Source organism: Colletotrichum truncatum, assembly GCF_014235925.2.
Source record: "Colletotrichum truncatum strain CMES1059 chromosome Unknown Contig_0006, whole genome shotgun sequence".
NCBI lineage: Eukaryota > Fungi > Ascomycota > Sordariomycetes > Glomerellales > Glomerellaceae > Colletotrichum > Colletotrichum truncatum.
The window spans coordinates 3,850,005-3,866,636 of record NW_027222403.1 but is presented as its reverse complement, the minus strand read 5'-3'; the positions used below and the strand labels follow the sequence as shown (position 1 = coordinate 3,866,636).

General features: G+C 44.9%; 5 protein-coding genes across 5 annotated transcripts; 1 reads left to right on the top strand and 4 right to left on the bottom strand.

The window, feature by feature from the left end:
- Nucleotides 1-2,249: 2,249 nt before the first annotated feature.
- CTRU02_210351 (uncharacterized protein) lies at nt 2,250-2,405 on the bottom strand (the record flags this gene model as incomplete). The annotated part of the gene is made up of 1 exon (XM_036733545.2): nt 2,250-2,405. One exon carries the CDS (start codon nt 2,403-2,405, stop codon nt 2,250-2,252), a length of 156 nt encoding a protein of 51 aa, XP_036574753.2.
- Nucleotides 2,406-5,195: 2,790 nt separating this feature from the next.
- On the bottom strand, nt 5,196-7,221 carry CTRU02_210350 (transposase; the record flags this gene model as incomplete). The annotated part of the gene is made up of 4 exons (XM_070205433.1): nt 5,196-5,843; nt 6,286-6,804; nt 6,850-6,971; nt 7,011-7,221. 4 exons carry the CDS (start codon nt 7,219-7,221, stop codon nt 5,196-5,198), a joined length of 1,500 nt encoding a protein of 499 aa, XP_070061081.1.
- A 3,256-nt stretch (nt 7,222-10,477) lies between these two features.
- On the top strand, nt 10,478-10,862 carry CTRU02_210349 (uncharacterized protein; the record flags this gene model as incomplete). Its single annotated transcript, XM_036733546.1, has 2 exons — nt 10,478-10,504; nt 10,554-10,862. 2 exons carry the CDS (start codon nt 10,478-10,480, stop codon nt 10,860-10,862), a joined length of 336 nt encoding a protein of 111 aa, XP_036574754.1.
- Nucleotides 10,859-12,019, bottom strand: CTRU02_210348 (reverse transcriptase domain protein; the record flags this gene model as incomplete). Its single annotated transcript, XM_036733547.1, has 1 exon — nt 10,859-12,019. One exon carries the CDS (start codon nt 12,017-12,019, stop codon nt 10,859-10,861), a length of 1,161 nt encoding a protein of 386 aa, XP_036574755.1.
- A 3,848-nt stretch (nt 12,020-15,867) lies between these two features.
- On the bottom strand, nt 15,868-16,368 carry CTRU02_210347 (reverse transcriptase domain protein; the record flags this gene model as incomplete). Its single annotated transcript, XM_070205432.1, has 2 exons — nt 15,868-16,175; nt 16,230-16,368. 2 exons carry the CDS (start codon nt 16,366-16,368, stop codon nt 15,868-15,870), a joined length of 447 nt encoding a protein of 148 aa, XP_070061080.1.
- Nucleotides 16,369-16,632: the final 264 nt, after the last annotated feature.

Genomic DNA, 16,632 nt, shown 5'->3' with positions numbered 1-16,632 from the left:
ACTAAAGCAATGCCAGCCCAAAAACACAACCACTTTATCGCCCAATTGGGTATGGCGAATATTGAACATTTGATCGAGAAGAACGCAGTATGAATCTGGAATTTGGTAGTAAGTATACGGAGTTCTGAATAGTATCATTTCTGTATTTGAATGAGAATACAGAGAATCAACCTACAACAGGTTGCCTCTCTGAGGGGGTGTGTCACACGGACCACTGCATATATCGGGGCATGCATTCAACCCATGCACCCGGCTATTGTTTCCCATATAAAACTAACGGGGATGTCATTTTGTGCATGAAAACCTTCAAATCGGTAATTACCGAATAGACGGTTATATAATCAACCCAATAACCCCTAGACAGTCTCTAATGAATGGAAGCATCTTTTTTTACCCCATAAGTGGTGGGCAAATTGACTGCGTGACAACAGCCCCTCCAGTCACAGGTAGCCGCAGCAGGGTTTGCTGTTAAAAAGGTTGACAGAATGAATGGAACAACGCGAGTAGTGACTAAGCGTTTATTTCAGCGTTTAACGATCAAACGTTCAAGGCTATTCTAATATTGTTTCCCACAAGTATCCCGAATAAGGCACAAGTACACAGTCTATCTTTTTACTTACTATGAAATAAGCTTTAAGAAGAGAGTAGCCCTGATCTGCCTCTCTCCTGAAACTTTGTAAAGACCTGCGATTTCAATAATTTATCCAATCTAAAGGGAATCCAACCTTTCTTGAGTAAAGCAGACACCATGAGAGATTGTTTCCTACAGTGTATTAGGTACTTTAAAAGTAATGGAATCACCGGATTATTGGATACACTAAATCTAGGCCGCTCTAATACGTTACCACAGACGATCTGAACATCCGCCCTCTCTATTCCTTTCACGCCTGACCACTCTGGTTTGATATTATGACATGCGCTCGGAGGTCGGTTGCCATGATTCCCGAACCGCTGGTGGAATACACTGTTCTCTCACGTATATTCCCCTTTCAAGAGGCTGAGGACGACAGCAGATATATAGGAATGGCCGCTTTTATTTATATTCCAGCTTCCATCAACCGAAAGCTCATTGGACAAAACTGATACATTCTTACTCCTGGTTTTATCCTTCTGGCTTCTTGCACTTGCCCAAAGTGGCTCCCAGATCTGCCCGCGTGCGATATACACATTGATGATGATACCATGTTGTTTGGATTTTGACAAATTTTCTAGCTTTTTCCTCGCCCATTACATATCCTGTCGGCGCGGACGGCCCACGCTAGCTAGATTCTAAGATCATGAGCTGGTGTCTGGCTAATTAGCCACAGAAGAGTAGGCAGGACGTAAGGAATGCCCATTCCACTCATGGCAGATTAAAATTGAGAGCGAAATTAGAGCTCTTTATCTTCTCCATACGGCTCCTGTATGACAACGTGTGGTTGGTGCCGTAACCTCTGTCGCTGCTGCAGCAGCCATCTGCCCAGGTTTTTTGGTCTCTCCCTTCAATGCTCGGAACACCAATGTAGGCGTGCTCAGTGAGCCCATTCATCTCAACTAGAAGATTTAAAGGCGTGAAAGATGGTACTGCCAAACACTAAAATTGGTGAAGCAGAGCCAGAAGTGCTTCCCTGGTGTCCGAGTGCTATGTGAATGAGAACTGTCTAGGTGAAACGCAATTTGCCTTGTCGATCAGTAGTGTTAGCTTAGCGGGTGAAGTCAAAAGTCCTATGGGTCTTGCAAAAAATAAAGATTACGTAGGATAAATGGGTACATTGGTCGTGCGGTAGGATCGAACAACTAGAGGTGAGACCAGTAACCATTATAGGGCTTTTTCAGTAAGAGTTTTCAGGTTGAAAAGAGATATTCAATCATCACTGAACCCCTTTAAACGTTTCCAGTGACCACAACAAGCAGCGATACATGCCATGGCGAGCACATAATGGCCCTTCCGGAAGAATTTCGAGTTTGTTAAATGAGTGCCCACATATGTGATGAGATGACCAGGATGGAAAGAAGAATGGTGGTGACATAGCCTCAAATCATATTTAGCTGTTTAGTCCATGTCTCAGTGCTTTGTGGTTGAAACTGGTCTGATAATTATTTTCATGGGAAACCTAAAGGGCAGATAGCTATCGTCGCTTAGTCAAAGAGTATAAGGGTAGTAAAGCTACGGTCTAACTCAACACAGAAACTCTGAGTCAACGCAAAGATTACACGTACATATAAAAACACAATGGAGTGATATTCATATAGCCTTGTATCGTCTAACTCTACTGGTCAAAGCGGACACATTGTAAAGTGCCGAACCTTTGTGGGCAACCAGGGCCAGTAGGTCCCGCAACCTGTCTGATCTTGTCACATCCCCCTTCATTTCCACGGTCAAACTTGACGCTGCAGTATTGTCTGTTGCTGTTCACGACGAACATGTTCCGCTGGATTAAACCAGATCCTGTGGGAAAAGTATCTTGGAGCACAGTACTTCCAATGTATCTTGAAGATGTTAGCATTGTGTGCTGGTGGCTAGGTAGCATATATTTAATCAAAGAAAAGGTTCTTACAGCTTGCAGCTACAGAGATGCTCTGTCCGAGATTCCAGAGAGTTGTCCTTGCCCAAAACTCCCGCAAGAGCACCTGGCAAAGATAGAACACTAGCAACGAGAGTAAACTTCATTTTTCGTATGTTTGTTTTATTCTTTCTGATGACGGAGGCGTGTTTGATGTGTTCAAAGGTACAACAAGAGTGAGGCCCTAAAGGACGGCGTTCCTTTTATACACCAACTTTGACAGTCCATCATTCAAACCACATTACTAAAGTTTAGTTAGACTATTGTCATTTGAAGACCTTTGCTAGCGGAAGTTAGTAATCATATGATATTGATTAGCAAACATTGCTCGTATTAATCAAATGCTTCACAAGATTTCGCACTATTAGATTGACCTTCGGTGGCACTCCAGCCGATGGTGCCGAATAGAGACTAACATTTAGAGTCCAACTGCCCTAACATGCTAAATCGTGCTTCTGATTAGTGCTATCATAGTGGCCGCTTTATCGTCCCACCTGCCTAATTCGATTCTGAAAGGGAACTTCTTCTCTCAGAGTTTTAAAGCTAGTAAATGAATTGTAGGTGGCAGGCCTCGCCGGCCCGTCACGTGGGCTGACGGCCGCCACTACTGGTCTTAGCCAGTGTTACGACCCGTTAAGTATGCCTAACAGAGAAACTAGCCCCACTCGAGGACAGCGGCTAGAGACAAGATATATGCAGGCGACGGAAGGGACAAGGGTCGCCCCGCCGGAAAAGGAAGAACTATGTTCAAGTCACGTGATGATAAGAAAGGAATAAGAGATACGACTCTTGGCATGTCGGCTGCCGACAATCGAGATATCGGCAAGCGACGACGCGGACGTCGGCCTTGGGAAACGGGACTTGTATATAGACCAGGACTTGAGCACCTGCTCAAGCCCTCTAGATAGTTCTTCAGCAATCAACTTGTAATTCATCCTCGATGACTTTCAGCTTAGCTCACAGTTTGTGATATTACTATACCTCGTTACCTAGTGTAAGACTGATCACCTTACCCTAACCCTCGATCTACCAGTACGACATACCTGTATACGACGCAAGACCTATTGTTAGTATCGTAGCCTCAACTTCTGTTAGCAGAAACCCTACTGTCACTAGCTGGCCGTAACATTTAATCTTATTCCTCTATACTATATTAACTAAGATAAGTTAATTAAAAAGTAAGAAAGTATATATATAGCGATCGCTACTATTAAGATTAGCTTACTTTTATTAATAATACTTACTAAACTATTATTAAAGCATTACTTACTATCTTAGGTTAGTTTACCTTTGCTTTTATTACTAGCTTAATAGTTTTTACTATTACTTATAATAACCTTATTACCTAAGACGATATCGTTCTCGATTCTAATTATATTACTTTAACCTTTAATAACTTATAATATTTCGTTAAGTATACTAAAAAGAGCGATTTAATACCTTCTACTTCTACTTCTAACGCCTTAGTCTAGTTACTTAGTATAAGTACTATCTTCTTTTAAACCTTAGACCTTACTAACCTTAACGTTATTTACGATTAGATACTTTATAATATTAAATATAACCTTTCTAGCCTAGCTAACTGTTGGAACGGTAGGTAGGAATCTCGTAGATAGTACGATATCCTTATAACAGGGTATTAGAGTAAGGGAACTTGTACTTATGAAGTAGGGCTTTAATAGTAAAGAATGTATAGGCTTATATTGAAGCTGAGTTGGTTGAGGAACTAATAGCTAGCTAAGGGAGAGAATTAGGCTAGTTATATAGTAGTATAACGTCGCCTATAATAGCTAATATAGGAAGCTATAAGCTAGGTTTAGTATACGTAAGTATATACGTCAACTAGCTTATAAAGCAGCTTATAAATCAGACTAGAATCTTCTTTAACTAAATAGACTTTTAGATAAGGTTAAAGAGAGTATTCCATAGGGATCTGAATGTCATATGTTTAAACTAGCAAGCAGCCATTCTTAGCTAGTTACTTTTGTAAGTCCTACTAAGTCTTAGATAAGACTAAATAGGATAAATAAGTAAAATAGAAGTATAATATACTTATACTTCTAACACTAACTTACTTAGCCTTAGAAAACTTCGTCGTAATTATATAAAATATAATTAGTAGACCTTAAGCCTTATATATATAATATAGCATACTTCCTTTACTAAAGTTTATTAGGTTTTTAATATTTATATTATTAAGACTTATAATATTAGAAATTATATACCTTAAGATATTACTATTAGCTTTACAGCCTTCTAAGCTACCTAGCAACCGTTTTTTAAACTAATATACTACTAGCTAGTTTATACCTACTTATTACGTATTATAAAGGCTTGCCGCTATATTAGCATTCGGTTTATAATATTAAAAATTAACGCTTTCTTTTATAAGTCTTACTATCTTAGTAAATCTACTAAACGGATTAGTCGAGACTACCTATTTCTACTTATAAGTATTAGTAATAAAATTTACCTTAATCTTATTAATATTCTTCTCTTATTAATAAAAAGGAACTATTAGGTTTTATACTTTATAAATAAGTATAACGTACATGATAAGCGAGTGAGACAGACAAGCGAGTGAGACAGTAAACCAGACCTTCGCGACAATAATATCGAAATCTATAACAAGAAATCTTAGATTGATTAATACTACTCGGATTCCTGTTCTTCGGATGTTTCCTCAATAAATTGACATGTTCTCGCGTTGTGGCCTGTATTCCCGCATACGCCACACCGACGATGAGTCGTCTCAGACCTCACTTTGCGACCACTACTCCGTCGCGTTTCCTCTTGTAGTTGCGTGTCTGCCTCTCTTTGCGACTGTATATCCTCTCCAGTAGATATAGTAAGACTTCCTCCTTTCTGTAGACGTGTTTTCTTAGCCTTTCGACGCCGACTTAATATTGCATTCTCCTCTCGAAGGATTTGAACCTCTGACTCTAGTAATGCTACCCGATGCCCTAGTCCTTCTGTCCCTCTGGCTAGCTTACTCACAGCACTATAAATTGATGCTGGAGAGCTGCTTCGGTGGCGTGAGATTCGACTCTTAATAAAAGTAGACTGTGATCTTGCTTCGCTTGGGTTGCTCGGCGTCCTAGAGATCCAAGGGTCTGGTGTCTGAGGGACCCCCTCCTCAGGCGTTGGCGTTCGGAACTTTACATCCAGCTTTGAGAGAACACTTTCTGCATTCAAAGGGACAAGTCCAGCTCCTCGGAAACCTCCCTGGATATTTTTCCTCGTAAAAGACTGCTTAAAAGCTTCGTGAAATGCTGCAAAGAAATCTTCTGTTACGGCCAGCTATCTGACAGTAGGGTTCTGCTAACAGAAGGTGCAGTAAGAGACTAACACTGGTTCGTAGAGGTCGTTCTGGTAGATCGTAGGGTTAGGGTAAGGTGATCAGTCTTACACTATGGTAACGAGGTTCTTAGTATTCACAATACTGAGAGGTAAGCTGAAAGTCATTCGAGGATGAATCACAAGTTGATTGCTGAAGAACTATCTAGAAGGCTTAAGCAGATGCTCAAGTCCTGGTCTATATACAAGTCCCGTTTCCCAATGTCTTAGAGAGTCTATAGAGTCGCTCGTCGACTCTATCGACTCTCTTCTGATTGGTCCTTTACAGGAGTCTACAGAGTCGCTCGTCGACTCTGTCGACTCTGTCCTGATTGGTCGATTGTCGCGTGACTTGTAACGTAGTTCTTCCTTGCCGAGAGGTTTACCCTTGTTCCCGTGATCCTACGTACATATGTCCTGTCGTAGCCGCCCGACCCAGTGGGTCTGTTAAGTGCATCTGACGGGTCGTAACATCTTCCTTCGAGATATAGGTTGTGCCTCGCCGCATCTTATTCTCAATTTGCCGACCGTAGGCATTCTTTAACGGCTGAAAACAACCAACATCTAAGGGTTGAAGTAGATGAGACGAGTGAGCCGGCATGCACAGTGTAATAATGTTGTTTTCTTGACAAAAGAGCTCGAAGGCTGCGGAGTGGTGACTTTCATGACCATCAACAACGAGGAGGCGATATTTCCCAGACGTACGTGGTTTTGTATAAATGTCGAAGTGTCTGATCCAGTCAATACCTCTCTCGTTTGTTGTCCATCCATTTTCAGACGTTGCAATAGCCCAATCGCCCGGAAGAGAGGTTTCTGTATACCAGCTTGAGAGGTGATACTGGCCTGCAACGATGATGTATGGCGGGATGCTCTCCCCTTGGGAATTAATAGCCTGGATAACTGTAACCCATTCCCTATTGCCAGGCTATGTCATCTTCGTATTTGAACGCCTTTCAGCACTTGTAACAACCATTCCAGAAGCAATAACGCCCATCATAAAGCCGGTCTCATCAAAGTTGTAGATATCAGCATCAGCAATACCATACTTCGCAATTATATTCTTCACAAGCGAAAACCAGCCACGAATCACCTCTGGATCTTCGCATTAAGCTCTCTTATAGTCATACTTGCGAAAGAAACGCGTCCTAAGCTGTGGTTGTCGCTTGACGAAATTAGAAGCCCAGCGCTTCCCAACTGGAGGCGCGTCGCGCTCTGCGAGAAGTCGATTAGCCATTTCTTCCACACCACTCAGCCGGGGAGGAAATGATCGCGCATCTAGGTCGAGAATATACTCAACTATTGTCTTCTCTTCTAAATCTGATAAATTCCGTGAATTAGGCATACTGTCGCGTCGTGAGACTATTCCCTTTAGTCGCCGGCTTAATGTTGCGTGACTGACTGTATAGAGTGCACCTGCGGCCCGAGCACTAAGTTTTGGGTCATTTCTCATTGCTTGAAGGGCAATTTGTAACCTTCTTTCAATACTAGCTGATTCCATGATTTATTGTAGAGGAAAAGGTGCCGGTCGCGTCAAGGTGCGACGGTCGCGGTTTACTGTCTCACTCGCTTGTCTGTCTCACTCGCTTATCATGTACGTTAGTAGTTACTACTAAGTTATTTTTCTACTTAATTATAAGTTTGCTACTATCTTAATAGCTATTAAGAAATAAGATACTAAATTTTATAGTCTTACTAGCCTTAAGCTTAAGGTTTAGGTTTCTAATAATACTCTTAAGCTAATTAAGGTTTTTAATAACTCCTACTTCGAAGGTACTTACTATAATACGACTATTACCTATATACCTTTTATAAATAGGATTATTAAGTATGCTAATTATACTATCGTCGAAAGCGCTTAAATATAGCTAATTAATATATCCCTTCTAGAAAAGCTATAAGATTATAATATTAATTTAGTAACTTAGATTCTTAACTTCTTACTTATACCTTTTAAAAGTAACTTAAGCCTTTACGAGATTATAGCGAGAAAACTAAATTTAGCTACTAAATATAAAGCACCTTATATTAAATATCTCCGAACGTTTAGCTATACTATTTACGTATATAAGAAAAGCCTTCGACGCTTTATACGCTTTGCTAAGATAGAACTATAAGTAATTAAAGGATTCCTTATTAGTTATAATTCTCTTCGTAGCTATATTTACTATATTTACCTACCTAATCGAAAGGAGGTTATTTATTATAAAGATATTCGATTTCGTAAGGAACCGTATAGGATAGTATTACCCCTAGCTATTAGTATACTTAATATTAATAAAATTAAACATAATTGTTGAATGGGCTCTCTGTACGATCGTACTGTCATAAATGTAGGGTGAACCAAAGATTCTATTTTCCGTGATTACCTTTCCTAACTAGATGTTGCCTTCCGTACGAACAGATATATCTCTGTCCATACCTAGACACGAGTCGTGCATGACAGGTAATAAACCATGATCCCTTCCTCAGACATTTAGGTGTTACAGGTGCTAGTCATGCCACCTATACACCCCTTTGCCTGTGACAGCCTTGTCGTACGGTCATGTGATTATCGTTATTCCAACACTCACAACTTTTCTTTTTATGACCGTACGTGCCTATCCTTTGTCCAATTAGGTTGCGCTATTCCAGTGTTACGGCCAGCTAACTGACAGTGGGTTTGTGTTAACAGTAAGCCAGGGATTGAGAGTAGTAACAGTCGTTCCGTGGTCCTGGTCGAATAGATCGTAGATCTTCAAAGGTCTTGGTGATCAGTCAAGGCCTCAACAAGAGTCGTAGAGTAGTCGTCACTTAGGTATAGCTGAAAGTACCGGTTAGGGTAATCACAAAGTTGATTGCTGAAGAGCTATGGAAGTCTGACCTTGAGCCAGGCTCAGGTCATACTATATACAAGTCCTGAACAGTGTTTTTTGTCTACCTGGGGGTGATCACCTAGGTGCATGAGGTGATCGCGATCAGTTGGCAATGCCAACTGATCACTGAGCGTCCCGTCCTGTGCTCCACTGATCGTTTCCTTATCTTATCGTCACGTGACTTGTACCATAGTTCTTCCGTGCCGAGTGAGTTCCCGCTGTTCCCGTGATCCTGTAGTACAAATGGAAATGTAAAAACATCAACAACAGCGAGAACGAAATTTTTGAAAATCGGAGCAAAAACGGCCCCAAATACGCGTGCTCGCGGCCACAGAGCCCCCTTCGATGCAATGCCATCCTCGGCCTTGATTCTACGTCCCAAAGGGGCCCAAGATGGCCGCAGAGCACGCCCCGACTATAATGAAAAACTTGAGAGCAAGCCGCAAAATACGACATATCAATAGACAACACTGTTACCACCACCACAGGCGAGCCACAAGCCGCTACACGAAGCACTAAGACTGCGCCCAAACAATCAACTTCAACACAACAGCCGCCGACAGGTTTTGGGTTACCTGTCACCCCCGACAAAGTTTGCAACGTCCCACAACGACGAAGATGAGTCCGACAGAACAGTATCACCTTCCGCACGGAGAAAGCACCAGGCATTAGGCATGCTACGATCGATGCCACACAATACTACAGACCATAGACAGACTGGTCCCCTGTCGCCCCTTTTGCGAAGAAGGATTGGTGTCCCTTCAACGCGCGACAATGTCTGCGGAATCTGTGCGGGAGCTCTCATACCCAGTAATCGAACATGTCGGAGTCAGTGGAGCATTGTGCTTCGTGGAAGACCCTTGGGCCAATGTGGTGGAGGGCAATAGTGGTCAACAGGCAAGAAACAAGAGGCTATATAGGAACCCGGCAGGAGGCAACAAAGAATTTACAGATGCAACTGAGAAAACGGCATATACAAGTCCGGGAGGATACGGACAAAACAAAGAGACAAAGCTGAGCGCTGGGGGGAGACTGTAGGTACAAAGAACCAGATACGGTGCTACCAGCACCAACTGAACCGAAGCAGGAGGACGCAAAACAAGCATTCTAGAGAGCAACACAAAAGCGAGAAAGCAGACAGGAGAGCAATACACTTCTTCAACAGAGGGCACAAACACACAGAATAGAGAACATAGTGGGGAGCTTGGGGATAGCTGGCCCTGATGCAACATCAGGGCGAAGTGGGGCGTCGCTGTTCATTGTCGACGCTTCGGCTACCTGCCAAACCCCGCTTTCCGGGCATAGCTGCTGGCATAAGAGCGGCTTCATAACCGAGTAGGAATAAATCAATCAATCAATGTAGTACAAATGTCCTGTCCTAGCCGCCCGACGCCCAAGTGGGTCGTTCGGCTGTTATCCTTGTTTACGGGTCGTAACATCAGGTCCCCTCTCCAAAGGTCTTGTCCTCAAGACCCAACATAAGTAGGTCGTTGGTCCCAGGTTGGGGATCCATCAATCGTGCTTCCTGATCTACTCATGATGCTGACACCATGTCAGGTCGCGTTCAAAAATCGAAATCGAGTTCTGCCTCTACTCTTCGTCGTCGTAATCGCGCATTGCGTATTGCTAAGTTTAGCCTTGTCGTCGACATGCCTTGTTCTTACTGTCGTTCCGCGGGGAAGCGTTGCAAGCTTCTTCCGGGTGGTGAGGTTTGCGGCTAGTGTACTCGCTTAGGGCAGTCTTGTGATGCGGCGGCGGACGCTGTTTGTGCTCGTACGTTTCTACGCTCCCTGCGTTTCGTACGTGCTGCTAACTTGTCGTAGTTGATCGTTTACTGGATGAAGCGGCTCGTTTGGAGGACGCAGAGGTAGCTGAGGAGGAGGTGTTGCGAAAGAAAGCCGCTGCTTTGCGTGCCGCGCAGGCCGAGTTGGACGAGTCCATGGCGCGGTTGGATCGTTTGCGTAAGCAGAAAAGAATGGTTTTCCGAAAAGGTCGAGAAGTTACAGAGGAGGAGCCGGTGGCGTCTCCCGTATCGGAGGTTCAATCGATGGGTGGCTTTGGTGTGATAGACCTGGATTCAATCCTTGATTGGAATCCTGGTACTCTAAACTTCTTATCGGGGGGGTCCTAGTCGCATTCTGGTGTTCCTAACCGAATAAACGGTTTTCCTTGTCGCGGTCTGTCTGCTTCTGCTGGTGGTCTGACGTGTCTGTGTGGGTGTCTAATCCGTTGGTAGCCGTTGGTGTTTGTTTGACTGGGAGGCGTTACTGGCGCTGGTGTGGTTTCCCGTTCTCGGTGTTGTTGCCAATAGACGGAGAGTTCGTCAGTTGCGTTGGTGAGGTTCTTCGCAGGTTCCCAAGTGTTATCTTCATGTCCGTATCCTTTCCATTTGACGAGGTATTGATATCCTTCGGGTTCTTTAAGGTGGTCGATGATACGTTCGACTTCGTACTCTGGCTCGTTGTTTTCCACAATGATGACGTTGCTTGTTCGTGATCCTTGTGGGGCTGGTTCGAGTAGTGAAATGTGAAAGACTGGATGACACTTTATGCTGTCGGGTAGTGCGAGTTTAAAGTTGACGTTGGATACCTTCTTCGTAATTTCAAAGGGTCTAAGTTTCTTGAAGTCTAACTTATCGCTTGGTCGTTTTGTTTTGATGTTGCGGCGGAGAAGGTATACACTATCCCCCTCCTTCAGAGTTGGTCCCTCAACTCTTGTCTTGTCAGCGTATTTGCGCATGCGTTCGCGCACAAATTCAAGGTCTCTGGGAAGATCTCGTTGGATTTCCTTGAGTTTGTTGATATCTGCCACAGCTTTCAGAGCTGTTGGGCCTTGTCGGGGTTGTCCATAGGCTGTCGGGTTGAATCCGTAGTTTAAGTAGAATGGTGATTCTTTTGTACTTTCTCCTACTGCGCTGTTGTAAGCGAACTGGGCCATAGGTAGCAGTTGAACCCAGTTGTCTTGCTGATAGTTGACGTAGCAGCGTAGGTAGGTTTCCATGATCTGATTGATTCGTTCTGTCTGGCCATCGGTTTGCGGATGGAAAGCGGTGGACATCTTGTGGTCGGATCCTAGCTGCGAGATCAGGGATCTCCAAAACTTGGAAGTGAACAGCTTGTCTCTGTCGGATACGATTTCCTTCGGCATTCCGTGTTGGCTTACGATCACCTGCAGAAACTTGTAGGCGAGGTCTTCTGCAGTGCTAGACTCCATGTACGGGATGAAGTACGAATACTTTGTGAGTCTGTCGACGATGACGAGGACACTGTCGTAGTGGACGTTGGTCATCGGTTCACGGGACTTAGGTAACTTAGTGACGAAGTCTAGCGAGATGGATTCCCATGCGGTTTGCGGCACTGGGAGCGGCTGTATCTTTCCATAAGGCTGATGTCGGCTGGGTTTGCTTTTCGTACAAACCTCACAGTCCTTAATCGCTAAAGATACTTCTTGTCGTGTAGCCGTTTTGTCGTAGTGTTGACGGATGCGTTTCTACGTTTTGGTTACGCCTTGGTGACCATGTGCGGGTGCGGAGTGTATCTCCCTAATGGCTTCAGGAGACATCCTTCCAGGCGTGCTGGTACTGTCTCTTCTGGCCATCATTAAGAGTCTGGCTGCTGGCACAAGGTCTCCGTTTTTGTCTGTTTTGAGGATAACTCGGGTTTCCTCAGGTACCTGGACCTCGTGGTCCGGTCGTCGGCTGAGGGCGTCGGCCCTGCCGTTCTCCTTGCCCTTCCGGTAGATGATTCTGAAATTGAATTCTGACAAGAATTCGGACCATCGAATTTGTCGTTTGTTGAGATCTTTCGATGTGGTGAAGTGTGCGAGGTTCTTGTGGTCGGTGTATACTTTGACCTCGTACTTGGTCCCTGAGAGTTGCGGTCTCCATTCTTTGAATGCCTCGATAATTGCCATAAGTTCCTTGTCGTGTATCTGGTAGTTGAGTTCTGGGCCGTGTAACTTGCGTGAGAAGAAGGCGCAAGGGTGTAGTCGTCCTTCGTCGTCTCGTTGGCTTAGTTGTCCTCCTATAGCGTAGTCTGAGGAGTCGGTCTCGACTTCGAATGGTTTCTCGGGGTTTGGTATAACAAGTATTGGTTCCGATGTGACTTGTTGTTTGATCTCGTTGAAGGCTTGTTCTTGTTCTTCTTCCCATTGCCAGGGAACATCTTTCTTCGAGAGTCTCGTGAGAGGGTCGTTTTTGTCTGAGTACCCTTCTAGGAACCGTCGGTAGTAGTTCACATATCCAATAAAGGATTGTACGTCCTTAACGTTCTGTGGTGTAGGCCAGTCTCGTACTGCTGCGATTTTGTCTTTGGACATTTTGAGGATTCCTGGGGCTATCGTAAAACCTAGGAATTCGACTTCTTTGGCGTGAAACTTGCTCTTCTCGGGTTCCACTAGGAGTTTGGCGTCTTGCAGTTTCCGCAGTACTTGGTGTACGTGTTTTTTGTGGTCTTCCAGAGTCTTGGAGAAGATTAGGATGTCGTCGAGGTAAACTACGACGAACACATCTAGAAATTCTCGTAAGACGTGGTTGATCATCGTCTGGAATGTCGCGGGTGCGTTGGTGAGTCCGAAGGGCATCACAAGGTACTCGTAATGTCCTCGGCGTGTTCGAAACGCTGTCTTCCATTCTTCACCTGATTTCATCCGGATCAGGTTATAGGCTCCTTTTAGGTCGAGTGCTGTAAACCACTGTGCTCCGTGCAACAGGTCTCGTAGTTCGGAGATGAGCGGTAGTGGGTAGCAGTTCTTGATCGTAATGTCGTTGAGTTTCCGGTAGTCGACGCAGAGTCGTAGTTTGCCGTTCTTTTTTGGTACGAACAGGATTGGGTATCCCGCTGGTGATGTAGAGGGTCTGATGTATCCCTTCTGTAGATTTTCTTTGAGGTAAGCGTCGAGTGCTTCCATTTCTTTCTGGTTGAGTCCGTAGATTGCTTTTAGCTTTGGCTCCTTCCCTTCCTTAAGGGGTATCTCGTGGTCGTAGTTGCTGTGTTCCGGGAGTCCGGTCTCGAGTTCTTCGGCGAATAGCTTCTGGTATTGCCGGTATTCTTCTGGGATAGACAGAAGTCGGTCTTCCTTGCCGATGTCTGTTGCTGATAACGTCCTGGCGTTTGCATCCTTTATCCGTAGGTATGCTAGAAATCTCTTCGCTTCAGGAGTCTTGAGAGGTTCGTTTGAGGCACCGTTCCGTGGTTGCTTCTCAGTGACTGAATCCTGGTCCCAATGGAGTTGGCCTGTTCTCCAATCTATCCGTGGGTTACTGTCGTATAACCATGGTCTTCCAAGGATGACATCGTACTTGTCTCCTATCTCCGTAATATCGAAGTTCAGTCGCTCATTCCGGCCATGGATCTGCAAAGGGAGTTGCGCTGTCTCTATAGCAATGCGTCCTCCGCCGTACTGGACTTGTTCTCCTTCAACGGTGCTGAGTTCGTAGCAGTCTTCGGCTGCTTTTCTTTTCCAGGTTATCTTTCTTTCATTCACCGTTCTTAGTGATATGAAGTTTCCTTGGGCTCCGCTGTCGATCATGGCGGTAGCTGTTCTTCCGTTGAGCTGTATTTGGACTTGTACATGCTCGTGTCGTTGTGTCGTGGGCGTCGTTGCGCTACATAGGGACCTTGTCTGGACTGCCTGTCGTTGTCCCTTGTCTTCGGTAGGCGAGTCTAGTTTTTTGACTGCTCGTCCGTTCCTTGTTCGTCGTTTTCTTGCTGTTTCTTCCATGCTTCGTCTTTCTTGATATAGTGGACTCGGCGCTGGTCTTGGTAGCAGTGATACCACTGTATTTCTTCGTCAGAGTCCTCTCCAGAGCTGGTGTCGTTGACTGAAGCGACTTCAAAGGCGACTTCCAGTTGGGCATGTTGGCGGGCAACATCGCGAGGTGTTTCCGAGTCGTTGGGGGTGTTCTTAGTCGTTTCTGATTCGACCTGTTCTTCCAGTTCTTGGTTGATTTGGCGGATCCGTGCGGGATCTCCTTGTGCATGTTGTCGTCGTTCGATGTGTGCGTCCAGCGCACCGAGTTGTCGTTGCTATATAGGGTTTTGTAAGTCCTGTTGAATCCGCTGCAGGTTAGCTTGTCGTCCTGCGTAGAGGAGGTTTAGTCTTCGCTGATTGTCTTGTTCTAATTCCTCGTTGTCGTTCATACTGTCGAGCTGTTCGATTGTCTTGCGCTCGATTTTGCTATTGCTTCTATATCCCATAGCGAGGGTCCGTTTAGGTGCGTTGGTAGTGTCGTAACCAGATCGTTCTTGAGGTTTCTAGGGGTACTATCCTGCGTATTCCTTACTACTAGAGTAGATATAGCAGTTGTCATCGAAGCAGGTAGTCTAGTTAAGTTATTCATGAGGGATCGTCTTCGTAGCGATACTTGCTTGTCGTTTCTCTAGTACCGGTTAGAAGCGTTCCTTCTTAGGTAACCTGCATTCGTATGCTAGGTGTCCAATCTTCTAGCAGTTATAGCACTGTCTATCTTTCTTCCAACTATCGTTCTTTTTATCGTTTCTCTATATAGCACTAAGGTCCATTGGTCCACTATAGTAACCATAGGCAGTACTTTGTCGGGGGTTGTTCCAGTTGTTGCAGGGTCTATTGTCGTTTCGCTGGTTGTTGAACTGGTGCTGAGGCTGCCACTGGTACTTGCGTCCTGAGTTGGGGTTTTGTCGTTTTTCGCCTCTTTCCTTTCGTCGTTCGAAAAGCCGGTTGTCGATTTTGATGGCGAGTTCGGCGTACTGGAGAAAGTCGTCAGGTCGATCAATCTTGATGATCTCGTCCTTGACTTCGTCTTTTAGTCCTTGATAGAACATGAAGATCTTGGTTTCCTCGGTGAGGTCGAGTTGAACGCTAAGTTGTCGGAAATTGGCGGAGTAGTCTTTAGCGGACTTAGTCTGCTTAAGTTGTGCTAGATCTCGTTCGGCTTGTCGCTTTTCGTCGGGGTCTTGGAAGAGTGACCTGAGCGTATCCTCGAATCCTTTAAAATTGGCGTAGATGTCGCGGGTCTCGGTAGTGTACTCGTCGAGGGTCTCGCATTTGAGGTATTCTTCCTGGATTGGTTCAAACCACTTGAGGGCCTTTCCTCGGAGGTAGGTGGCTGCGTATACTACTTTTTCGGTTTCGTTAGTAAAATCTCCATAGTGAAAGTTCTAGTAGTTTTTAACCTGAATCAGGAATCCTTTAAGGGTCCCGGGGGTTCCGTCGTAAGTGACAGGCGCACTAAGCTTGAGCTTTTGTCGTCCTCCGTGGACGGGCGTGGTGACGATGTTGGCGGCGGCCCGGAGGGTGGTGATTTCCCCCTGGAGTTCCTGGATCTTCCGGAGGTTGGCGTCCCCCTTGATGTCTTCTTCCAGCTTCTTGTAGGCCTGTCCAGCGTGCTGGAGTTGCTCGTTGAGGTTTTCTATTGCTTGTCGGTTTTCGTTGACGATTTTCTGCATGTCTTTTGTCTCGGCTTCTTGTTTCTGGATTATGCGTCGGAGCTTATCGTAGCTTTCCTTGGTGAAAGAGCCATCTCCATCGGAGTCGTACTTGAGGTCCGGCATGTCGAAGTCCTCAGTGTTGGCGGGCTCCTGCGCGAGGCTCTGAGGCTGGTTGCGCGAAGAGGATGAGGATCCTGGAGTGGGTGATTTGGCAGAAGCGCGAGAAGACATCTTGTCTATACTGTTTAGTAGTTCTCAAAAGGTGACTTACTGAACAGGAGCAATCAAAGTGTTACGGCTAGCTAACTGACAGTGGGTTTGTGTTAACAGTAAGCCAGGGATTGAGAGTAGTAACAGTCGTTCCGTGGTCCTGGTCGAATAGATCGTAGATCTTCAAAGGTCTTGGTGATCAGTCAAGGCCTCAACAAGAGTCGTAGAGTAGTCGTCACTTAGGTATAGCTGAAAGTACCGGTTAGGGTAATCACAAAGTTGATT